The sequence below is a fragment of the Carassius carassius genome, chromosome 47, assembly GCF_963082965.1.
Source record: "Carassius carassius chromosome 47, fCarCar2.1, whole genome shotgun sequence".
Classification (NCBI taxonomy): domain Eukaryota; kingdom Metazoa; phylum Chordata; class Actinopteri; order Cypriniformes; family Cyprinidae; genus Carassius; species Carassius carassius.
The window spans coordinates 25,616,009-25,642,863 of record NC_081801.1 but is presented as its reverse complement, the minus strand read 5'-3'; the positions used below and the strand labels follow the sequence as shown (position 1 = coordinate 25,642,863).

At 36.3% G+C, this 26,855-nt stretch overlaps 1 protein-coding gene across 1 annotated transcript; it reads right to left on the bottom strand.

Moving 5' to 3' along the window:
* LOC132130981 (janus kinase and microtubule-interacting protein 2-like) lies at positions 1–26,855 on the bottom strand. The gene is made up of 22 exons (XM_059542897.1): positions 26,789–26,855; positions 22,047–22,281; positions 20,464–20,961; positions 19,436–19,645; positions 18,878–18,976; positions 18,520–18,666; positions 12,409–12,549; positions 12,268–12,321; positions 10,788–10,910; positions 10,554–10,682; positions 9,428–9,511; positions 9,186–9,248; positions 8,676–8,774; positions 7,659–7,757; positions 7,540–7,593; positions 7,378–7,443; positions 6,350–6,418; positions 5,725–5,802; positions 3,929–4,132; positions 2,030–2,095; positions 1,800–1,873; positions 1–745 (listed from the first exon to the last, which is right to left on the bottom strand). The coding sequence occupies exons 2-21, from the start codon at positions 22,173–22,175 to the stop codon at positions 1,823–1,825; spliced, it is 2,463 nt and encodes an 820-aa protein (XP_059398880.1). The 5' UTR covers positions 22,176–22,281; positions 26,789–26,855; the 3' UTR covers positions 1–745; positions 1,800–1,822.

Here is a 26,855-nt window from a genome sequence, read left to right as displayed (position 1 = left end):
CCCATAGCGCCCCCTAGAGGACGCAGTTCGAAGTTCCCTTGGAAGGGAACCAGGCTGCTCAGAATTGGTTTTTCAGTCTAATCAACTTCCTATGGGTAAACTGCTAGTGTGAATGGTTTGTAGTGGATGGACTTGCTTTCTCTCTCAATCTGTCTCTTTGTCCTTTCTGTTTTCAGGCAGTACGTAAGACACCTCTTCTAAGGGGTCCTGATAACAGAGATGTGACGGTCTCTTCACTAACAGGCCCTGAGTCACACAAAACTCCTGTGAGAGGATGTGTTTGTTTGTGTGTGTGTGTGTGTGTGTGTGTGAGTGAGTGTGTCTGCAAAGGCATCCATTTCACTTCTAATTTACCAAAGTGTGTGTGGGAGGAGAAACAGACACAGAAACAGACAGAGTGAGTGAGAAAGAAACCGGTCTGTGGGTTCTGGTTAGTAGCAGTCGCAGTAGATGCAGTAAAGACGTGGTCATGACGGGTCCCTGCATGGCAGAGATAATTTATAATCCTCTAGTTAGGTTGATGATTATGTTTGGTCACACTTGTATTGATCTGTAAGTGTGATTTCAAGAGCTCTGTGCTGGTCCTTCACAGAGGTTGAATCCAGATAATCCCAATGTAGTATATAATCATTAACTCTGAATTTCCCATTTCCACACACCAAAACAAAACAGCCACTAATACACCTTGAGTCATTACAACCGGACGACTGTAGTTGCATGCGACAGCTCCAGGTTGCTTCAGATCCTGTGTACATCACAAGAGACAGAACTTAAGTTTGTGCATTTAAAAAAAAACAGACCTTGACCAGACCAGTGAATGGGTGCCGTCAGAATTCGAGTCCAAACATCTGATAAAAACATCACAATAATCCACAAGTAATCCACAGCACTCCACTGGGGGGAAAAGCTGTGTGTTTGTGGAAAACAAATCCATCAAGACATTTTAACTTCAAACCACTGCTGCCGAATCTGAATCAAGAGACATATCTGCATAGATCAAGCTCTGTTTACAAGCCAAAACAGCTCTAAACTAATATGTGGCTGGATATTTGATGTGAGAGACTATAGAAGATGGTATTTCTTTATTGGAGGAAAGGAAATTTGGCCAGAATCAATCTGAGTTTACTGCGTTACATTTAAATGGCTGGTTAGCATTCACTAGAGCATTTCACAGCACATAACCCTCCACCTCCCCAGCTCCACCTGTATTGATCTGCTATGGGTTATTAGCAGCAGTATGTCTTAAATATTTACAGCACCGTATCGGCAAATGTATTGGCAGTAGCAAGTATCAAATACCTTAACATGGCCATATCCATTTCCACGCTAACATCTTCAGAGAAGAGTTTTTATGACAAAAATGCTATGATGATGGAATTGTTTCTTACAAACACACAGCTTTTGGCTGCACAGGACATTAACTGATGGACTGGAGTGCTGTGGACTATTGTGATGTGTTTATCAGCTGTTTGGACTCTCATTCTGATGGCACCCATTCACTGCAGAGCATCCATTGATGAAACACTGATGCAATGCTACATTTCGCCAAACCTGATGAAGAAACAAACTCAACCTAATCTCAGATGATCTGAAGATGAGCACATTTTCAGTAAACTGCAGTATTTCTCTTTCAGTAACATGGTAAATGTCATGGTTCATGTAATGCTTCTATATGTTTTTATGTGCTCATCATTACATCATATAGTGACTCATGAGCTCCTAATACAACAGTTTAGAAAAACACTTTTCAACAGGAGAACAGAGAGAATACAAGGAAGCAGAAAAGATCCTTCACTCACCTCTGCAGGAGATGTCACAGACATCAAGGCCAAAGAATGAAGGCAAGAGAGAAGAATAAAAAGAGAAATAAAAACTGAAAGAAAGAAAGAAAGAAAGAAAGAAAGATTAGAGAAATGTATTAAGGTTACAGCATTGATACAGGAAAATGCTCAACATCCATATCAGAACAGAAAACGTGAGACGTGAAGGAAAGGCAGACAGCGACTGAGATGCTATAAATCAGTCTTACCTTCTCCTCTAGATCTTTAATCTGTCTCTTCTGAATGTCAGTCTTGTCCTCCAGGTCTCTGATCCTCTGAATTGAGAGAAACACAGATCACGTTTCGGTACGTTATTGTTTGAGAAAGCTGGAATCATCCTTTACAGTGCTACAGTACAATTACAGTGCTAATCAATACCAACCTCATTTAGAAATACAGTCTAAGACCACTAGCTGAAAGCACAACTGAAAGCAGATTCAAATAAATAGCACAGAAATGTGAAACTTAAATGTACATGGGTTCACAAAAGTCTAAGTATTTGTCATGTCTCAGGAATCTGCTGCCCTCTTCTGTTCATAAAAACTCTTGCATCAGACCCCCAGTCGACATACTGTACATCACACACAGAACCAACAGATATAACAAGTCTTGCATTTAAGATGTTATTTGTATTTGTATTACAGTTACCAGATCATTGTTGCATTTTACTCTCATGTGTGGCTGACTATAAGTTTAATTTGATAATTGTATGAGTGTACTGTTGTGTGTGGAATGCTGTATTGATATTTCCACTTGTTCTTTGCCTGATTGCATAAGGCCCCTGTACTCTTTCCAAAATCAGTTTATAAATCGACTGAGTCTGGTGAAATCTGGTGAACTGGTCATCAGCACTCTTGGCATCTCTGATCTTCGATCTATCGTGCCGAACACATAAAGTCTGCTGAGGTTGATTTAGGTTATGTGTGTTATATGTTATATGTGATCTGTACTCTTCTTCTTTTGGTTGCTTATTTCTTCAACAAGGAGTCGTTATTTAATTAGTGTGTCTTCAAAACAGGTTTTACCACTTTGTGTTCCACCTATATGTAAAACATCATTTTAAAAATGAATAGCTTAAGCCAGCTTTTACTCTATGTAAGTAAATACAGACGAGTGACAAATTCACCCCGTAAAGCCTGACATTTGAAATAATAGAAAAAAGTATATTTTATTATGTTTATGTTTGTATTATGTGTAATTAAGAGATGATGAACGTTTTTTTTTTTTTTTTAAATCTAAAAGGAAAAAAAGTTTGCATGTGTTTTATGTTATATATCATATTAGGCTTTCTTGTCTCATATTGTATGATATAGTGAGATTATGGAGCTAATATTCCAGGAGATAAAAACGACAGAGCAGTGTTTTTTTGTTTGTTTGTTTTTTAGTATCATTGAGAAATATAATTATTAGAAATACTATAATAATTTTCTTAAATATATGTTATTGTTATATTTTCTCATTTCAAGGTCAAATTGTAGTCATTTTGTTGTGTTTTTGACTTTTTTTGTTTTGTTTTTAAATGTCTATATAATTTATATTCCTTTTTATTTCAGTTTTAGTTATTTCAGTACATCAAGTAAAAAGAAAAAAATGAGAAATTGTGCTTTGAAAATTACCTGCAATTAAATAAGTTTTATTTTATTTCAATTAACATCTATTTTACTATGGTTTTAGTTTTAGTTAACTAAACCAATACTGATTTAGAGGCCCAAACTGAGCAAAAATATGCAATTTGGTGCAGATATTTACATTTATATGGCCAAAAGTAAGATTAAATACAGAGAGCTTGAATGTAAATCAACAAGTTTTTAAAATAGAAGTTTAACATAATATTTACATAAAATGCATACAAATATAAGTTTTCCCTCCCAATAATCTGTCTTATTTTTATATTATATTTTATTTCATGTTTGTCACATAAATTTCAGCCACCCCCCCCCCCCCCATCTTTACATATAAACTAAATAATAATAATATGAGTTTTTATTCTTCCATCACGAGGATGCCTTCTGTGGCCGTTCTCCTTGAGAATATGAAATATAAATGCCAGAAACTTGATCTTATGGTTTGTGTTTGTGTACATGCATGGACACATGTTAAGACTGCACCTGATGGGCCTGATGGAGCAGCTCCATCCTCTCCTGCAGCACCTGACAGTCAATCTCTCGGCTCTTCCTCAGCATCTGTCTGCGCAGTTTCTCCACCGCCGCGCGTAACTCGTCCTTCTGCAGCTCGTCCAGAGGCTCTCCGTATTTGATGACTTTATCCTGCTGCAGTGCGTTGTACAGAGTCGCCTCCAGCTCCTGGATTTGCTGTTACACACACACACACACATTTTTCCATTAAAACAAATAATCGTTGGTTTGGTTTATGGTTTAGAGAAAAGCTAAAACACTGCCGAAACACTGTTGGAAGCAAAAAAAAAATGAAAGAACATCTAAACAACAAACTGGTGCCTGCTGTTCTCTAAAAGTGAACTCGTTCATGTGAAGGTCGAAAAGACAAGCTAGTCTCGCCACTGTGATGAAAATCAATTATCATTGATCATTATCAGAAGATTTGACTACTCTGGCTCTAAAAAGTGTCAAATAAAGCTGTTACTCTTGTTCTACTCACCACTATGGGGCACTTGAGTGCTAAAAGCCCAAGTATTTGACCAGGACCAAGTTCTGTTTGTTTGGAAGAATGGCGTTGCCTTTTCATAAGAGTCCTGATGGAAAAATTAGTCCAGCTTCATCACGTAACAGTTTTTTCTCCTGATGTTCTCTTGTGCCTTCTGTATCTGCACAATTCAGGTGTGGGCTTTCTAGCTAATGCTTGGTTTCTTCAAATATAACTTTATATTTTGTTGTGTTGAGTCTGCAAAAGCACTACTTATATGTACATGAAGAGTTTTTTTTTTCTCCAAATGTATTGTTTGGACTGTATTTGATATCAAATATCCTTTGTGAACCTTTTTTGCTTTTTTGGATTACTTGAAGTGTTTGTGTGTATACCTACTTACACAATTTGGGGTACAAATTTGTACCCAAAAGTGAGCTTAACCTGACAAAAAAAGAAAATAAAACCCACCCTTTCTGGACATCCTCATAGTGTGTGTGTGTGTGTGTGTGTGTGTGTGTGTGTGTGTGTGTGTCTGTCTGTGTGTCTGTGTGTGTGTGTGTGTATGTGTGTGTGTGTGTGTGTGTGTGTGTGTGTCTGTGTGTGTGTGTGTGTGTGTGTCTGTGTGTGTGTGTCTGTGTGTGTTTCTGTGTCTGTGTCTGTGTGTGTGTGTGTGTGTGTGTGTGTGTGTGTGTGTGTGTGTGTGTGTGTGTGTGTGTGTGTGTGTCTGTCTGTGTGTCTGTGTGTGTGTGTGTGTATGTGTGTGTGTGTGTGTGTGTGTGTGTCTGTGTGTGTGTGTGTGTGTGTGTCTGTGTGTGTGTGTCTGTGTGTGTTTCTGTGTCTGTGTCTGTGTCTGTGTGTGTGTGTGTCTGTGTCTGTGTGTCTGTGTGTGTGTCTGTGTGTGTCTGTGTGTGTGTGTGTGTCTGTGTGTGTGTGCTGTTCTTTTCCTCTCATCATCAGCGATACAGGACTTGGATATTATCCAGAACACTTACCAAAAGAGTCACACATCTACAACCCTGAACACATCAGATAAGCTTTTTTACATTCATTGTCATTCTTTTTATTTTAAGGACCATGTGTGTGTTTATTGATTTGTGTTACTGTACTAGTTTTCTTATTTTTGTGTGCACATATTTAATTCTGTTTAATTCTTCTGGTTAATCTAAAAAGCATCTGCTGAATGCATAAATGTAAAAATACTGTTAAGTTGATTATAAAGCAAAATAACAGAATTTAAACAACACACAGAATTCTCTAAAACATAACTTCTCAGCTGAAGTAAAATGCATTAGTATTTTACCATGTAGGCCTGATCCAGCGCCTGCTTCCTATAGTCCAGCTCCTCCTCCAGATAACCCTTCTGTTTGCAGAACATCTCCTGCAAATCATCATCAGCCATCAGTAAACACTCTTCCCTCTGTCTCACAATGAGCTAGTTTAACGAATGCATCTGTCTCGCATTGCATCTCACACAATGACATCTGCGTGATCATTTCAGCCTCTAACATCCAATGCAGGAAAGAGGACCGTATTATGCTGTGAAATACCCTTTAAGTCAAATGCATTCAAAGACTGTTTTTCCACAACTTCTTGTTGTTTTCGGAGCATCTTGATCATTTGATTCCTGTGTTTGCCTCTCTCATTATTTACACTGCATGCCTAAACGCTTGAAACTAGGTTTGTAAATATAAATGTGTATGTGTGATTTTGAAAAACAACATTATTTATTTAGGAATGGTTGATTTGAAGTGGATAGTAAAGTGTCTGGCAAATCCAGAGCATGGAGAGCTGGACCTCAGATCCATTCTCAAATATAAGAGCTTTCTTTTAAGACTCTGTTGTCTTTAAATAAACACAGAATCATTCTAAAATGTGACCAAACCTTTGATGGGTAGTGCACAAATAATAAGACTTGTAGTTTGTACCATCTCGAGCTCCAGGTCCATCATCTTCTGATGCAGAGCTGCTTCTGTGCCTTCGATCTGCTGAATCCACTAAATGACACACACATGAAATCAATATAATGTAATCTAATGATGTGTTTTAGTCAGAACCAGCTAAACTGAGACTAAGACCAGAATCTGTCAAGACCAAGACTGTGAGGGGCTGGATGAAGGCAAAGACCAGAAACTCTTTTCAAATTCATCTGAAAGATCCACATTTATTGACTAAGAAATTCCTTGGTAAAATAATAAAAAGTCATTTATGCCAAAATTACAAATGCATAGACAATGCCATGAGATTAATGTTTTAAAAGTAAACCTTTGAGTACAGGTAAATATACTGATACTCTCAAGATGAAAGTAAAACGGCCAGAAGGTGGCAGCAAATCACTTAATGAGTGAATCACTGAATCATTTATTCAACTGATTCGTTCAAAGCAGCCGATTCATTCTCAGAAACGTTCTGCTGTGGATTTGTTTGGAACTATTGTCCAACACTTGTGCTTAAACTGTGATTTCAGCTGTCTAATTAACTTCTTCTGCACTGAATTTGTATAAAATCAATATTATGTTCATGCAAGCATGCTTATATTTGGGAAAACATCTCTCCTGCTTAATTATTGCAAATGTTACAATATAAAAAATGTTGAATTATCTTGAATTTGGTGGGCATTTGCATGATCCCGTTCATTTCTTATTTCAACAGAAATAAGCTACAGAGTGCATCTGAAGCAGGACACTTTACATCAGTTCCAGTAATGATGTTAAATCAGACAAGTCCCCTTTATTTCCACGGCGCTTCATACAATACAGATAGTTTCAAAGCAGCTGCAGTGTTAAACAAGAATGATGCAAACTGAATTCAATTCTCCTCTTAAAAACCACAAAAGTAAACAGACATTATAGAGTAGAAATGCACCCCGCAGCTGTGGTCTTGAAACACAATCCCAACCGAGTCCTCTTATTCTTGAGACCTCTTTAGAAATCTATAGTCTGAGGAAAGCACGTACCTTCTCAGCGAGAGACAGCACGGTACTGGCTTGAATAATGGCCACCTGCTCCTCGTTCCTCAAGTTCTGCGTAAAACCATGAACAAATACTGTACTGTGCATGGAGTCTCAGGTGTGTGTTATTAACGTTAAACACTAGATTATCAGACGTCTGTGACGTACCCCGTTATCTCCGAGTATATCCAGCAGCTTGATGAGGTCTGGTATACACACGTCCTGTTGAGAGCACATCTGGGTCAGCAGTTCTCACTCTTACTGTCAGATTATGATTTCATATTTACCTTCACGCCCTCCTTGATACAGTAGATCTGCAGCGCGCTCACTCCCTCAGAGAACGGCTGGATGTGAAGGTTAAACGGAGGCGATCTCCTCTCACGCTCCTGACGGATCACATCAAACACACATTACACACTCACAGGAGACAAATAAATCTACACTCTTTAAGATTTTAAGAGAAAAAAACATTGTTTGAATAAATTACTAGATTCTGACTCTTCAAAATAAACCTGATCTAAAAAAATCTCTGCGTGCATCGCTCAATGTTGTTTACGTCAAAAATCGTAATAAATGTAATGTCAACCATAATAAATGTAACTGTCTATGCAATTGCAATTCATTTAAAATATAGTTTTTTATGGAAGATTACATTCAGCGAAAAGATTTGAAATAGATAAATAAATAAAGGTAATTCGATAAAGGCCATTTAAGGCTTTTTTCTATATAAACTAAGAATTGTGAATTTTCTTTTTTTTTTTTTTTTTTTGAAAAGTCAAAATTGTAAGATAAAAAGTTGCAATTATCTTTTTCCTTTTTTTTTCTTTTTTTTTACTCCATGGCAAAAAAAAAACAGAAAGGTGGGACATAAACTTATAATTCTGAAGGGGGGGAAAAATTATGGAAACTCTCAATTCTGATTATTTTTATTTATTTTTTACTTCTTTTTCACAATTCCAAGTTTACGTCTCGCAATTCTTCTTAAAAGAGGAGGGGAATGATAAATAGTCACAATTACCTTTTAAATGTTTTTATACTTTCTATAACATATATCATATATATATATATATAATAAATATAGTCTTCCATTGGCTGTAAGTTGAGTTGGAATTAACCTTAACAGGATAAACTGAAATGTCTGCTTGTATTTGTCTTAAGATCATATGAGGCTTTAACATGAAAGTGCATCACGTCAAGAAAACCTGGATACCAGTTAAAACGCCGGCCAAAACTCGCTGTAAATACAACTGCATATGTACTCCCAAACTCTCATGACCTACGAGTCTAACAGAGATTACTCAAACCTCCAGCTCAAGGATGCGAAACTCCAGCAGTTCGTTCTGATCTTTAGAGTCCTGTAGCTCCTGCTGCAGCTTTCCCTTTTCATTCTCAGACTTTCCGATCTGGTGAAGAAACAGCAGAAAAAAAGACTGAAGATGCGGATGATGTTACATGTTGATGATCCGATTCAAACATACGAATAAGCAGAAGTGACTTCAGGTAAACATGGCATTTGTCTTCAAATTTATTCAATGCTGAAGAGGTCTGAAGGTTTCTACTGTACAGACGTGAATTTACACTTCCTTCAGCCTTCAGGCTTATCGATTCGCTTTTGATGTGTATGAGCTTTTACATTTGCAAAAAATATAACTTTTTATATTGAAACCAAGTAGGCAAGCCCAGTCCAGATGAGAAAAGGTAACGTGAAAGTAACATAACATTACTTTCCATAAAACGCAATTACGGGAGTAATGCAATATGGCAATGCATTTCTATTAAAAACGCTGTTATCTTTGATGATGGTGTTCACTCACCTTCTCCAGCAGCTCTTGATTGCGCCTGAGGAACAGCTGCTTCTCTTCCACCCATCTGGAGTCCTGGAAGAACGAGAGCAAATGATGGGAATCAGACAGTGCTTTACTCTGTCAAATCAGTGTACGCATGGAGAAACACTGGGCAGGATAAATACCACACTAGATATTACAGCATGAGCGTGCTGAAATGTGCATCACAAGTTCTGCATGCACTTACATCAATAATAGTAAAAGACTTTTACCTGTCCTTTTAACGCGAGCTCTTTCTCCAGGTCTTCGATTTTAGCTTTATACCTTTGAACGTCTGCCTGGAGCTGCTCGTGAGCCTGCACAGATAAGAAAACTATCAAACCCAACAGCATTTTATCATCTTCATGAACATTTGAGAGCAGAAGTTTTATATGAAATTTTGTTTGGAGACCAATTCTCACTATCGACTAACTATTAGGTATGACATTCGCCTCAATAAACTCCTGAATTGCTGCTTATAAATAGTTAGTAAGGAAGTTGTTACGTTTACGTATGGGGTAGAATTATAACATTTGTATTTGTTTTGTTTTGTAATTGTCTGTACAGTAATTATTACATTTTTATTTATTATTGTTAGTTATTTTCGTACTTCGGCTTTAGAGAGCTGAAATAAAATAAGTTTACTTTTTTTGTCATTATTTTATCTCAGTTACCTTTTTTATTATAGTTTTAGTTTTAGTTAACAATAATAAGCATGATCTGGATTTGTCTTTCTTTTTGACGGTTCATTCATCAGGATTCAACATTTGAATATCAAATTAAAGACATGTTAATTATATAAAAATGTATTTATATTGTTGTATGTATGTGTGAATTGCATTTATAATATATTTTTGAAAGAAGTAATTAATCTGGGCTAAAGAGAGTTTTTTAACCTAATTTCTGTAATATTTATGGATAACCAGTGGTGCACCGACAGTATTTGTGACTCTGGACCACAAAACCAGTCATAAGGGTCAATTTTTCAAAATTGAGATCTCCATTGATGTGTGGTTTGTTCGGAGGACAATATTTGTCTGAGATGCAACTATTAGAAAATCTGGAATCTGAGCGAGCAAAAAAATCTAAATCTTGAGAAAATCATTTCTAAAGTTGTCCAAATTAAGCTCTTAGCAATGCATGCTACTAATCAAAAATTACGTTTTAATATATTTACGGTAGGAAATTTACTAAATGTCTTCATGTAACATGATCTTTACTTAATATCCTAATGATTTTTGGCATAAAATAAAAATCTATCATTTTGACCCATACAATGTTTTTTTTTGCCAATTGCTACTAATATACCCCAGAGACTCGAGACTGCTTCTGTGCTCCAGGGACAGATTTGAGGAATACCTTAGCCTCCATTTCAGCGTCCAGCACTCCTCCTTTCTGCTCCTGTAGGAGGGCATAGGCTCTTTGAAGAGCCTGATATTCCCGTGTCAGCTGCTTAAAGCGCAATTCAGACTCTTCAGCCGCCAGACCCTTTAAGAACAAAATATCTATGAGAAATAATGAACATGTACAGCATAAAGCACAGGGATCCTGACTGAGAAATGAATGAAATGCGTAATCTTGCTGAATGCTCACCTCGTCTAAATCTTCATCTGGAGTAGCCGGGGTTCGATCCATGCGCAGGGAAGCCACGGAGGAAGTTTCTGAATCCATGGACTCTTCATCATAACCATAGAATGTGTCTACAACAATATGCCTCTGCGCAGGGAACAACAAGAGCAGTTCCAGGTAAATATGGACCTTTTCATGGAATTTCGGAGAGTCTGGACCCCAGTGTGGCTGGATGCTCCAAAAGTTAAAAAACCCACTGCAATGTTTTGAATGCTGATAGGAGAAAATACTATAACAGCAGCAATGCTTGCATACACACATTTTGGGGTATCGCATAAAAACACTGAATGGAAGCACCAAGATGTATTAAAAATCTCAAAATGTGCATAAACTACAATGGAAACCCATTTACTAAATAAATTCCTGGATGCACGACAAAAAACTCAGGGGACATTGTCTTTACAGATCGGCTGATTGTATAACTGGACTCATTTGCTGACTAATCTCATTGCACGCTGTCTAAAATATTGTTTCAGTCATTACGAAATGCCTGAGCCAAAGTGTGTCATCACAATGATTTGCTATAATTATGTAGTGCTGTCAATCACTAAAAACAAAAACAAATGAATCACACTTTTTCTGAAATTATCGAAATTAACATTAACGTTTTTCACTATACTTTTATATTTTAATAATTTCACATTCAGTCTTCAAATTAATGTAGAATAACATAAAGACAAGTGGTTTTATATATATATATATATATATATATATATTTGTTTAATTGCATCTTTTTATGACTGAAGACAAGTATCACTGATGTCTCTAGGAAAATATTTTCTTTTCGAATATTTAACCAATAACTAACCGTTCAACATTACAGTATAATTGAGAGCTGTCAATTTGAACATTAATTATGTTAACCTTCAAATTTAAGTGAACAATCTACACATCAACCCATTATAATAAATATCATATTTAGCTACCTGTGCCCTTCAGATAGTAGGAAATATTCAGAAATAGAATAAAGTTATCAATAACTAAATTCAAAATTAAATATAGAGGAATCCTTAAAGCTGCGTGTTATTGATTTCCTCTTTTTCTCAACCCTTTACCTTTTCTGACCCACCTCAGGTCTTAAAGTCTCTATAATGAGCTGACAGTTTGGAAAACCACTGCATTTCAGAGACATGTTCATAACTCTGACTCATCGACAGTATAACAAATATTTACATGCATGCACAGATTTAAGGCAGCTTTAATCGCAAGTTTGGTAACATTATGACTTAACTGACCACATAACTATGACATTGCATCGATATGAAATATCAGCGAAGTATACTTTCTAAGACATTAAGATTTGGTTCTCTTGAATACGTGGTATGGAAACATTAGTTCACAAATGTTTTATGTGATATTCTCAATTTTTCACACAAGTTCAGTTCACAACTTTGGATGGAAACATAGCTAGCTGAGAAAAGCAAACACTTTCAAAAGCCCTCACCTTTATGGGTCTGCTTCGTTTATGCCTCTTCTTTCTCAAGAGCTTTTCTCGATCCTGAAACATGCATAAGAAAGAGATGATAGATGGGTGTTTGGTGCTCACTGCTGTGACTCCTGGCTGGTGTTTTTGAGAAGTACTCACTCGTGTCAGCTCATCGATCATGCTCTGCTGCTCCAGAACCTGCAGCTTGAGGAACTCCATCTCTTGATCGTCGTTGGCCTGATCCAGATCATTCAGAGACTTGAGTTTTTTCAGTGGAGGATGGGAGGTAATCTTCTCCTTCTGAATACAACAAGAATACAAAAGCACTGACAACTTAATTGGTGTAGAGACGATTTTCAATAAGAAATTGCTGTGGATTTCACAAATAGTCATGAAAAAAATAGCAAGTAACACATTGAACTAAATGTCAAATTTAAAAGTAGATAAACTGAAATCCAGCCGTTTCTAACCCTACAGCTAGCTAACACTATGGATGGGGAACTGTGCCATGCAAAACAAATTTTATGGGGACACTACCTGATTTTTACCATACGGTGTGATAAAACAACACCCAGCATGTGAAAATAAAAAATGTATAATTGATGAATTTCTTACTCAGTATTTCCTGTCCATCTGAGAGATGAAGTGAATTTGAAACATTTATCTCGGGGTAATCCGAACAAGTGTTTAGTGCTAAACATACAGTACATGTAAAAATACTTCAAAACAATATGTGATTCTGTGATCTTAAAACAAAACACCCATCTAATTTTTTTAAACTGTGAGCATTAAAACAACACAGCGTGACAGAGCATTTAAAAAACATATATTCAAAGTTCAATACAGCTGCTTGACTTACAATGAGATGAGATTCAAATATAGGAGTAGGGCTGTAGCTATCGAATATTTTAGTAATCGAGTATTTTACCAAAAATTCCATCGATTAATCGAGTAATCGGATAAAATGTGTTTTTGCTTAATTAAAGTGCAATATTAATTATGCAAGAGATATAATAAGACTCCTGGGTCTGTTAAAATCATAAACTAAGTTTCCAATTTTAGAAAAAAACTATTATTTTTTAAATGCATAGAATGCAATGCATATATCAAAAATAAATATTTAATTATTACCCATTTTTTCTCTGTCTGTACTTGTACTGTGAACAATGACAATAAAGTTGAAAGATGAATTAAGTGCCATTCGGTTGTGGTTTTAAATAAACCATTTTCTGAGATGCACATTAAACATTAAACACATACAACATTAATTTAATTTATCTTTTAATTATTGAAAATTAAGCAAACTTAACTTTTTGGTAAACAAAGGGGATTTACTATTTAAAATAAAACATGGAAGAAATTTTGTGTGATTAAACCTTAAAAAATAAAAATAAAATAATGTTTGATTTTTTTTTAGTAGTAGGCTATGTACATTCTGCTGAACAATAGTAATACATCTCTGGCAAATACTTGTCTAAAACCAGACTTTTATTTTGACGGGTTGACATACCTTTACAGCTTTGTTTATGTGATGTGTATTTACCATAAATACGAGTGTGCGCCGTACTGACTGTCATTAATGCGCATATCCAGGTTCATTCACTTTCGGATGTTCGTAAGGTATGGTTATGGAATGATATTCCGGACATTATTCAAAAGGAATTGCAAATTGTATTTGAAATTGCGTTTTCAATTTGTGGACGCATAAAATGTGACATAATCCAAACGCAAATGCAAATCGCCCATTACCGTTTGCATTTTCGTTTAAGCGAACGCACGGTGTCTGCCAAATTTAAAATGGAAATGCAAAGTCCGTTTGCAATTGTGTTTCCCATATCTTACGAGCAATGAGCCTGTCATATTTAAATAGCAATATTAATTACCACATTTGCCTTTTCACTCTCTCTGCACTGTGCATGTAAACTGCCAAAACTCAAATGGAATCGCAATTCCTTTTGCATTTGAATTTCCAACGTCTACACGGACACCTGTCAATCAAGTGACAGGGGTGGGGCCATTTTATTGGGCGTGTTTGCATTGGGAAGTGACGTCACTCACAGTCGACGGTAATACATAATTATTAATTAATTAGTGTGGACTTTGTCATCTAAATACTTAATAACCAGTAAGGTTAAGGATGCGTCTTAAAAATTACTTCATCTTTTCTATCCTGTGAAGCTTTACTTAAAAAAGATGTTTCCTGATATTGATACTCTATGTTCTTTTTGTGGTGCTGAACACGAATCCATTTCTCATCTCTTCTGGGAATGCACATATACAAGTCTGTTCTGGAAGAATTTTTGTATCTTCGATCATACTAAAAAATGTACCATGTTTTACTATGGTCAATATGAGTTATTGATAGTGTTTATAATCAAACAACATTAGCCACAAATGTACAGTTGTCTGAGACGTTATGAAATGTTCTTTAACATCATGAACCATAAAATGTAGTCAGTGGTCTGCTATGGTTTATTTTCATAATAGGTAAACAAAGGTCACAAGTTAACACGGTCACATTTCCTTGATTCAGCAGCAGCACGATGTGACGCCGAGAGTCCTGTCTTCAATCGAGAGATCTGGAGCTGATTCGGTGTAGATCGGTAGCTCGGTGGTTAGTGACTCTCGTCTCACGGCGCGGTGCTCTGTCTTTTAGTGCGTGTTCGAAACCCGGGCCAACACAGACTTTCTTTATTTTTTTGTTTATCCTACTTACTTCAGCCCAGAAAACGGGCGATCATACTAATAACTTGTAATCTTTACAAGAATATCTGAATCATGCAGTGAGCAAGTCTGCGTTTATTAACACTTAATCTGCTGCGGTCGTTCCATCACATCTGCAGCGGTGACCAGAACCAGGAAGTTGGTCTCTAGATAACACGGTAACCAGTTAAACATGAACACCGGGAAGATTAGGCAAATAGACTGGTGACGTAGGTCTGCGCGCGTTTCTCAATACAAAGTACGCTGATTTCGGATTGCATCCTCAGTAGTTCAGACTTTGTGCATTCGACTTGGGAGTGCGATGTCTACGAGGACGCAGGTCCGGTAATTCTGCAAACAGCAGCGTACTTGATAACATGTCAGCTCGCCTTGACTACTGCAATTTTCCTCACTGTACATTTACAATAAAACTAAAAAGGATATGAAATACAACTGCCTCCTTTCATTTTTCATTTAAACATAATAATAGCAGCAGAAATGTACTTAGTTCAGGGAAATGTGTATATATATATATATATACAGTCATTTCAAATGAAACTAAATATTATATCAATTGACTCTTTTATTACCGTCGGCTGTGAGTGACGTCACTTCCCAATGCAAACACGCCCAATAAAATGGCCCCACCCCTGTCACTTGATTGACAGGTGTCCGTGTAGACGTTGGACATTCAAATGCAAAAGGAATTGCAATTCCATTTGAGTTTTGGCAGTTTACATGCACAGTGCAGAGAGAGTGAAAAGGCAAATGTGGTAATTAATATTGCTATTTAAATATGACAGGCTCATTGCTCATAAGATATGGGAAACAATTGCAAACGGACTTTGCATTTCCATTTTAAATTTGGCAGACACCGTGCGTTCGCTTAAACGAAAATGCAAACGAAAATGCGCGATTTGTGCGATTTCAAACATTTATGACATGTTTTATGATATAGTATTCGAATAATGGTCTTTCAAAGTCTTATTTCGCTTAAAATGAACCATTAAAGATGTCTTAAAATAGAGCAGAAAGACTTTATTAATATAAGTAATGCCATTGATGGTTGCATGCATTGCAAGAAAAAATCATATTTGTAATCTTTTTCATTAACATTATCAAAGATTAATAGATACTGTAACGCATGTATTGTTCATTGTAAGTTCATGTTAATTAATACATTAACTAGTGTTTACCAATGACACCTTATTGTAAAGTGTTACCTCTTAAATTGACCTTCATATATCTTAATATGACTTTTTGGGGACATTGTCAGTGAGAAGAAATTCAGAGAAGAGACCCACTTTATGTGGCTAAAGTACTGTAATTATCTGTTTTCTCGGACAGAATGTATAGCCCTCAACTGTAAAAACTTCAAACTTTCAGGCCATGCTTTCTCAGGTCAAGCCAACCTATATTTTGACTTGACAAACTTTATTAATTTAGTTGATGTTAATGCTGGTTATAAATTAAATATCTTAGGTACTTTTTCTAACACCATGCTATAATATATTTAAAAATACATTTAAAATAGTTTCCTTGTATGGCTCTTCTGCCTTTCTTTAAAATGATTTAATATTGCTTTAGTATTGTTTGTTCTTTTATGTAAATTAGGTGTGGTGAACTGGAGTGCATTGTCTGAACAATACAACCTGAGTGTCCGGGCGTCATGTTCTCTGACCCAGTGTGTACGGTGCAGTGAGATATTTAAAGACTGTCCACCTGGCTGTGAGGAATCGCAGGAGAGTCCTGTGTGGGTTTGATTCATTCAAAGAATTTGAGGGCTACTGCTTGGCTTATTGTTTTATCAGTGATGGAGGTGAATTTCAGATTTTTTTTCTTGTGTCATGTCTATAGTCTTAATCTATATTTGTATATACAATTATATTTTCTGTTTTGTTCTTTGAAATAAATAAAAAAAGATCACTGTCATCAGTTTGTTTTTTTGGAGGCACCATCCATAAAATGGGATGCAGACACTGAAAATATACTGTATCTAGTCAACTGAACTTAAAACTACTTTACTGGCTTAAATGTTACACATGCAGTATTGCTAAAGCAAAAGAAAAATGTCCAAATTTATAGTTAATAAATAGATAAACAAGAACCATAGCAAAGGAAAGATTAAAATAAGAAAGGCAGTGGCTATTTACACTAAGTGCAAATGGCTATAGATTCTATTTACACTGTTAAAGTAGCAGGATTTTCTGCTATTTATACTTATTGCAAATAGTGGCAATTACCTGCACCTCAGTATTGTAGTACATTATCAAACAGTATGCAATAATTACTGAGTGTAAATTATAATTTTAATTCAAATTATTAAATGGATGCCACCATATTAGGACAATAAAGTCCTCCCTCACAACTTTTTGATTATTTAATTCGTTTTTATTTAAAATAAATGCTTTTCTGATGTGATTTGAAATTTGAAAAGGGAGAAAAAAACTGTCAAAAGACAGATTCATACCCGGATCGATTGCATCAAATTGTGAGCAACACACGTTTTACCATCTGCACTATTAGAGCCGACGACTGTACTTTATCTGTTATAATTTTGACTAGCTCAGTAAGAAATATAAGGTGCCATTAAAGTGTAATATTACAATATACACAGTGAAGTAAAGTGCAACAGAATGTTAATATATTGTAAGACAGATATTACAGAATAAACTTTAATTCTGTATAATTTTACCTCAGATGAAAGATGGTTAAAATAATCGATATGGTCTGTTTTTTACTGTTGTTTTTCCCGTCTTTTTTACACCTTAGTGTTCTTTAATACTTTAACATTTTATTAGAGTTTTCTGTTAAGTATGCGCATCGTTTTAAAGCACGCACAACGCGAAAACAACTAACGTCATCACGCAATGCAAATTACAAGCACATGCGCGGTAAACACATACAGTCTGCAGCGAGGGGTGTCTCGATGTGACGCTAGTTTTACTCAAATCAAACGGTCAAATGCTCATGAAGTGACTGTCAGAGCAGTTCTGGAGATGTTGTTCATGTGTTCACGTCTTATTTAGTGAGACATCAGACGCTGAAATCACCGGAGTGTAAAATTCTGTTTTTATGACTGGATTCCGCGATTCCCTCCGCGTTTTCTGCATCGCGGAAATCATAGGGCCCTAGTTGTGGTATGCCAGCTCTATCTTGCACTGGACGCACGCCACGACGTTCTCTTTACGTTTGCCCGCGCCATCAAATTAAAACACTGCTGACTCCTTGCAGTATGCGATTTCGGACGCAGCGCTTATGTCTCCTTCCGCTTTGTGGGTGACATAAACGCGTCGTGTCACATTAATAAAATCATTGCGAAAGAACCTGACGTGAGATTTAAAATAAATTAAAAGAGGCTTCGAGGTAGAGGAATTTGCCTCAATCATTTTTTGTAATCGAGTTACTCGAGGAATCGTTTCAGCCCTATATAGGAGCAATGCTGAGATGGCTTTCTGTGCTTTGTTAGCATTCAGTAACAAATGCATTAGATTTAATCTCACAATAAACTAAAATCACAAACCAAATTAAATCTGGACAGACATTAGGAAATAAAGAGGAACGCACCATCTCCAGGTTCTCCTTGGTTATGGATTTTAGTTTGTCCTCTGTCCTCTGAAGGGAAAGGCTGAGTTCATCATTTTTCTTATTTAATAATTTGTTCTTCTCCAGTAAGGGCTTGCACTGTTTCTCTGTTTCTCGAACACGCTTCAACTGAGAGGAGCAATTCAGGGTTAATTATTCATATCCAAAAAACATAAAAAGAGAAATGTTTCTAAGACTGCACATAAAAGAAGATGCATGCTAAGGATTTAATTGTCTTGTAAAAACCAACAACAATTCCACGGTTGGCATTGTTTTTTTATCCTTCACTGCAACATTAGGTTTCCAGGAAGCATCTATGCAGACAACATCAATGACATACCAGCTCGTTTCTTTCATCCACTAAGATTGAATTGCGGTCCTCCAGTTTGCGAATGATTGATTTGAGTTCACTCATGCGTTTCTGGTTTCTTCTCATGTCCTAAAACACATGCACCAGATATACCTGTAACATTTTCCGAACTTGACACACACATGTACTGTCCATTGCATAATAAAGGAAAATGTATGCACTACTATAAAATGTTTACGTTATTAACCCATATTTACACTGGCAGAGTACTAGCAGAGTATCACGTTAATGCATTAGTGTTTGTGTGCTTGCAGTGTGAAAGAGCACCTACTTTAAGTCAGTCATTCACCTGGCTTATAGCAATAACAATGAACCTTTACTTAAAATGATGCATTACAAGAACAGACATAACCATTTAGATTCAATCTTTCAAACTCAAACACAGAAATGTGTTCTTATAACAGCAATCATTTATGCTGATATCATTTTCAGATTGTAGACTGTGTGTTTAAGACTGCACTACAAGATTATAAGACATCTATGGATTCGCATGTGCATCTGTGAATTCGGCAAGTCTGGTTTCTTTACCGGACTCCCACAGTGCTCTGCTCCATCTCCAGCGCGGCCGGGGATCTCTCTTTTGGGGCTTCCCAGGTTGCATTCTGCTTCTTTGACCAGAAACAGCTGCTCATCAAGCGTGTCCTTCTGCAGCTGCAGCTTCTGCACGAAGCCTGTGGCTGTATCCAGCTCTTTCTCCAGCGCGAAGATCGTCCGGTCCTTTGCCTTGATCTCGTCCACCTGCACGGTTTAATAAAAGGTCATACTGGGTTAACCCACAGGGTCAGGGTTTGCCTACAGCGATCAGTCACATTAAAGTGCCAAAAACATAAGATTTATTGTTTAGATTTCTTTAAAAAATAAAAATAAAAAATTTGAACGCTTAGACTTTGTTTTTAAAAGTAGCCTGGCGGTGTGAGAATGCAGTCATCTCTTCCTCTTTACTACTAGTTATAGCACAAAATAAACTGGAATGAACATTAGGCCGTGTGTCCACCAAAAAGTTTTTCCCTAAGGCTAGTGTATTTAAAATTGCATGTAATTTTACAGCAAAATACTGTTAGATCTATGTTTCTAATGAAATAGTTCACCCAAAAATTACAATTTGCTGAAACTTTATGACCCTCAGGCCATCCAAGATGAGCCGGTGTGGATTACTTGTGATGTGTTTATCAGCTGTTTGGACTCTCATTCTGACGGCACCCATTCACTGCAGAGCATCCATTGATGAGACACTGATGCAATGCTACATTTCTCCAAACCTGATGAAGAAACAAACTCATCTTTGATGGCCTGAGGGTGAGTAGTATTTTCCTTTAAGATGGTTGTCAGTATAAAGATAAGAGATTTTAGTAATTTTGTGAAACCTATCTATTTCCTTAATTTGAAATGTTTCTTTTGTTCACCATAAACGTTTTTTAACAGGTCTGTTTAATGAAGGGGTATATGATACTTTCAATACCTCCTGGAAATATGTAATATAAAATCTTCCATGTTAGCTAAATGGAGCACAGAATTGATTTGACATTTCCAGATTTAGGATAAAACCGATGGTTTACCAGTCGACGAATGTCTCGCTCGCTGTCCCACTTGATCTTGGAGATCTGCTCCTGGTGCGCTTGATGTTCAGTGCGCAGGTCACCTGCCTTCATCTTGTCGGCTAGAATCACAGTATTAAGTGCTTCATCCTTCTGCCGTTTGGTGGATTTTAGCTCGGCTATTTCCTGCAGCAGCTTGACGCGCTCCTGGTCAAAGAAGCGACGGGCTTCCTCTCGGGCCTCGAGCGTCAGCGCCGTGCGCACTTTCTCTCCGCTGCCGTCGCGCAGCGCACTGAGCGCAGTCCTCAGACGCTGGATCTCTCCTTCTTTGATCTTAGCGGTTCGCGCTAACTCCTGCTCGTGCTGCCGTGTCAGCGACTCCCGCAGAGCTGCGAGCTCCTTTAACTTGTCCTCGTGCCAGCGAGCGCGCTGCTCCGTCAGCGTCACCGTGTGCCGATGCTGCTCCTGCTCGCGGATGCGCTTGCCTTCCTGCACCTTTTCTCGCTCCAGCTTGGTCACCTGCAGGAATTAGTTCACGAATGAGCCACATGGATATGCATTTATTCAATAACTGTACAGCAAGTTGAACTAGTTATCTTGGTATTGCAGAAATCAGAACCTAAAAAGGCTCATCTCTTGATCCAGAGGTTCCCAACGTTTTATATATGAAAACTTAATGGATGGTTGTGGTCCAAAAGTAAATGTTGCATTATATACAACTGTAACTTTTTTGACATTTTTAAGTTTCAAAATCTCTTCTGCTCTCCGATGGTGTATGCATTTGATCAAAACAGATGTGAAATATTATTACAAATAATTATTTAAAATAACTGTTTTCTATGTTAAACTGTAATGTATTCCTGTGATGCGCAGCTGTATTCTCAGCATCACTCCTCCAGTCTTCAATTGTGGTATAAAATTATTTATTTATTTCCACACAAGAAAACTACCGACCCAACCTTTTGAACGGTAGTGTATTTTGTAAGAAAATATTTATATTTTGAATAAATTATGTTCTTTTCAACTTTTTATTCATCAAAGTATCCTGAAAAAGAATCACAGGTTCCAAAAACATATATATATATATATGAAGTAGCACAACACTGATAATAAATCAGCATATTAGAATGATTTCTGAAGATCATGTGACTCTGAAGACTGGAGAAGGGTTATTTTACATTTTAATATTTCACTATATTACAGTTTTTTCTATATTTTTGATCAAATGAGCATGAAATACTTCTTTATTAAACATAAAAAAATCATACTGATCTTGCTGTGTGTGTGTGTGTGTATTTTTTTCCCTCCACTTGTGATATGGTATGACGGGTCATTTCCGAAGTCATCAGCGTTCGCCTGCAGGCCTTGGTCTGGACATCTGTGTCTTAAAATGTTTTTGAAATGAACTGTGAGACGGTGCTTTTGATTTTCTGTAGCTGAAATTGATCTTTCGAAGCCGTGCTCTGGTTAAAATGTCAGAAATGTTAAGCAAAGTGAAAGTTATGAGTTATGAAAGTTCACTTTAAATGTGCTACAGTTTAATCCAGGAGAGATTGTTTTCTCTGGCCTTTCAGAAACACCAGGTCTGCATGCCGTTTGCCTACCTTGCATTTTTCTTGATGCAGCTCAATTTGAATATCAGTTAATTTGGACCTGAGATCTTCATTGGCTGCCTGTAAGGCAGAGATGAGCGCTTCAGGCTTCTCGCCCTTGGCGCGGCCTTTCTTAGCCATTGGGTCAGATGTAAGGGTCCCTCAAACACTCGTAGTGTCCATCACTGCAAGTTACACTGACGTTTCCAGCTCCGTCTTTTCCTCATTATCCTTTTACGGAGAAAACCTGTGGGTGTCAACGGAAACATTTACAGCCAGGGTAAGGACAAAAACACTATGCACATTGGAAACGTTTTCAAATCTATTTAATTAATTATGATTCATATTATTATTAAACATTACATACAGGTGAAATCAGGTTGATTGGGACACACTTTTCAGTCATTTCAATAGCAAACATTTAACGAAAAAGTGAAATAAGCACAAAAAGTTCTACATGCATTGCCTGAATATGATTTATTGTATATACTGAAGACCATGATGATATGTCTTTCATCTGAGCTCTGTTACATTCAGCGTCTCTGACAACAATATTTTTGTTGCGCCATTTCATATTTAGCTTTGATTTAGTCAAATGATATGTGGAGAAGTGAGCTGTGCACACGGTCATGACATTTAAGAGGACATTACTTCAATAAAACATATTCTCACTATTAAGTTGCTTATTGCATGCATTTTACTGGCATATTAGCTGTTTATTAATAATTATAAAGCACATATAAATGTCACACAGAACGCATCTTTGTGTCTAAAAACGTGAAATGCTGAAATATAGAAAAACAATGGAAAAGTAGCGCATTGGAATGAAAAAAACGCTGAAACTACACAAATAAGACACGGTTATCAAGACAACATGAAGCGTTTGACAAAGCCATCTAAAATAAGGCTACTTGCTGAAGTTTATAGCCCTCAGTCCATCCGAGATGTAGGTTTGAGAGTTTGTTTCTTAATCAGATTTGGAGAAATGTAGCATTGCATCACTTGCTCTGCAGTGAATGGGTGCCGTCAGAATGAGAGCTGACAGAAACATCACAATAATCTACACACCAATCTAGTCCAGCAGTTAATGTCTTATGAAATCAAAAGAAACAAATCCATCATGAAGAGTCTCAGTCTGACGGCACCCATTCACTGAAGAGGATCCATTGGTGAGTAAGTGATGGAATGATTAATTCCACCAAACCTGTTCCAATTCAAAACAATCTTATCTTGAATGGCTTGAAGGTTAGTATATTTTCAGCTAATTGTCATTTTTGGGGGGTGCACTATATGACATTCTGGTCTGACTTTATATGTTGATCTGATTCAACTCAGTCAGATTAAAAGGAGTCCTGTAAATCTGACATTTTTCGATCAAAAGCATGTAGATTTGGACCGATTTCTCAGTGTGATTCAAACACGCTGCACACGTGCCATGATGTGCACTGAATATTTGCAAAAAATATTAAATAAATGTCAGCTTTATGTCATTGAGGCAAAAACGCCACTTGCGCTACTGTAGTTAAATATATTGCTTTGGATACTTAACTGCATGTTATTTACAATTAAACTAAAATGTATTTTACATTTATATGAAATGCAATAAGCACAACATTAAATGCTTTTTCCGACCCACCCAAAACAGGACTTTTATTATTTTCTCTGCAGATCTTGCAGATCTTTTTAACAGACCAGAAATATCACAATCTGGCTTTGACAGAGGGTACTTAAATATCAAGGAGTAAAATATACTACATAGCAGGCAAATCACACATACGTTATTCGTAGAAAAAAGAAACTCTTATTTCCAGACAGGCAAGCAAAATAAATTGGCTGGAGTTGCTGTGCAGTGTCCAAAATAGAAATGCTGCCAAAACTGCGTTAGCAGACAGCGCCAGTGAAGACATCAACATCGATTATAACAGATCTGAAATAGATCTCAAGCCATTTTCCATAAGACCATCATACTGAAACGATTCACATCGTGTTTAATTCATTAAAAAGAGAATTTCAAAATGCATGTCAAAAATAATTAAATTAAATGATTTTTTTAATATATATATATTTATATAATTTCAAAACGGTCCTGTTTTGGCATGTTCAGCACTTCCAATACACCGCTTCTCAACTAAAATAATTACAAAATAATAAACTTATCTATAGAGAATCAAACCCAAATGCAACATTTCTTGACATGGCATTGCTGCATATAACCTTGACAATGCTGCTATTCAATAAATTGGTAAAGATTTACAATAAAAAATCACAACACATTTACATTTATAGTCAAGACCCTTCAAAACCTCATGCTTTTAATAAATAGATAAAATATAAATATGCAATTTACTGTAGTAGCTTCAAAATATTATGCTGTATATTACCTGGAATGGCATCCCGAAGAACTACGCAGAAATGACTCGTTTTGAGTATAAAATCACTCCATTTTGATCATTTATTCAGAAAAAAAGTAAGTTGTAAAGTAAGAAAATCTATATTTTTGCAGTGTGATAAACATGTTTCAGTGAAGTATAGTACAGTATAATTTCACTCACTGGCTAGAAAAAAAGCCATTCATTCATTTACATTTATTTTGAGTAAAATCAAGAGCATTTATTTATTTCAACATCTGACGATTATCACAGTTTGAGAATATCATTCAATATTCTCCAGAAACCTTTTAAGATTATAAACTGTGCATAATTACTACTGTCATGTCATACTGTACAGTATATCTGCTTACTACTACCTTGTTGGCAGAGGATGATAATCTTGGTTATGTAACTTGTACTTGTTAATCTTTCTCCCCACCAGAATCTGTGATTTAACAGCTTTAGATTTTGAGTAAACTATGAATGTTCGACAGCTAAATCCATTTCGATTACTGATGCGCTTTCCCTCCAGAGAAGCTCAGTTCATCCCAACACTGTACCTCTAACAATATCTTTCTTCATATCCTCATCAAAATCTCTAGACCTGTTTCATTACATGAACAATGCACTCTGGACATCAGATTCAAATGACCTACTGCTTTTAGCACAATGTGCTGATTTTAAGGTTGTGATCATTAATCATTGTAAACATGCATGAAAGACAATATTCAGACTGAATGGGTGTCTACATACAGACAGCAGCATCTCGATGCCATACTGTATGTTTTGTGATTTTTCCTCTCCATCTGTCTATCGCAGACTTCTGCATCCATAAACCCTTCTGAATGTTTCCGCTGGAAGTGTTTAAGTGTGCTAAGTATAGCACACACACCCTATCACACTGAATATTTCCAGTGGGAAACACCTTTTTTTTTTGTCTAAATTCCAATCTGTTAATTCATCTGACACATTCACAGCACTAATTACCATGGCTGCATAAAATTACATTAACTGCTGAATATAGTTTGTGAATATATTTACATTTCCAGCAACCAAATCATACCGAAGACATGGAACTTCTTTGAGATAGTAGCTCAAATTTACAAAAATGAACCATGGGTTATTAAAGTAAAAGTGTGGTAACCATGTTTTTGTTTTTTGCTGGATTTATTATTATTTGTATGCTTTATTTGTAGTAAAACCATGGTTATTTTTTATAAGAGCCAACATAGAGCAATACTTTCAATTCATTCTTTCTGTCAAGTGCTGTGTCATATGAGTTTCTCTACTTTTTATTTTGTTTATATCTTTTATGTAGAATTCATCAGCAAGACATGCTCATTACTTCTTCTATAAACACACTGGCGACGTACTAACAATAAAATGCTGAAAGTTTTTATATATTTAGAATTATATTTAAATATATCAACTATTTAAAATGTACAGTTTTGGGGAATTTATCTTGTACAGGTAGCTTGTCTTTTAAAGACCCCTTGTGATGAAACTTTTAACATTTTTACCAATGAGGGCGGGGCTTTTCATCTCATTATCTCCACTGGTATAGCTTTCTATTTACAGCGTGTTTTTGCAGCATAGCCAATCACAGACAGATCTGCTGATTTCATGATTTCATTCCATCATTCATCCAATACTGTCACTTGCTATCGTGTAGCGTTCACTTCTTCAGTTGAAAAGTGAAAGTGGAGCTGCAGTGATTGGGTGGAGGCGGAGCCTAATTAACATATTAATTGATCCACGTATACTAAATGAGGTAAGGATGTAGAATACATTCAAACCATTTTAAATGAAATTATTTTCACAGAAGGAAAAAAAAAACATTGAAATATGTAATTTTGATGATCAAGGGATGAAATTAGTGACTGCATGCAGATTTTGTTGGCAACCGAGTTTATGGTGTGCTTAAATGAAATGAGCCCATTTTTCAAATTAAGCAACAAAAAACCATGGCAGATTTTCAAGAATAAGCTTTTTAGAAATAATGAAATAAGTAACAGTATAAATACATACATTGGTGTTTTCTCAAATGCCTTTGCTTTGAATTTCCGAGCTTGTTGCACATTTTCTACACTGAATGTGGTCTGGTCTGATTTGATTGTGAACAGAGGCAGTATATACAGTACACCAAAGTCTGGTGATACAACAGAAACAGACTTTTGGTGTGTTTTTCCATTTCTTTCCGTTCTGAGAAGTTTATAAAATCCCTAACTACAAGCATGCTTAACAATTATAGAGATGCTTGCCTTAGTAAATATACATGGGACAAATCAATAGACTGAAATTAATTAATTGTGTACCACTTCATAGACAAGAAAAATGCTTAACATAAGTATGCTGCACAATGAAACGTTTGACTGAAGTGCTCACCTGGCCGCACTATGAAACACGAAATGTGTCCCAGTTTATAGAATAAAGAAAGGGATGGTATTACTGT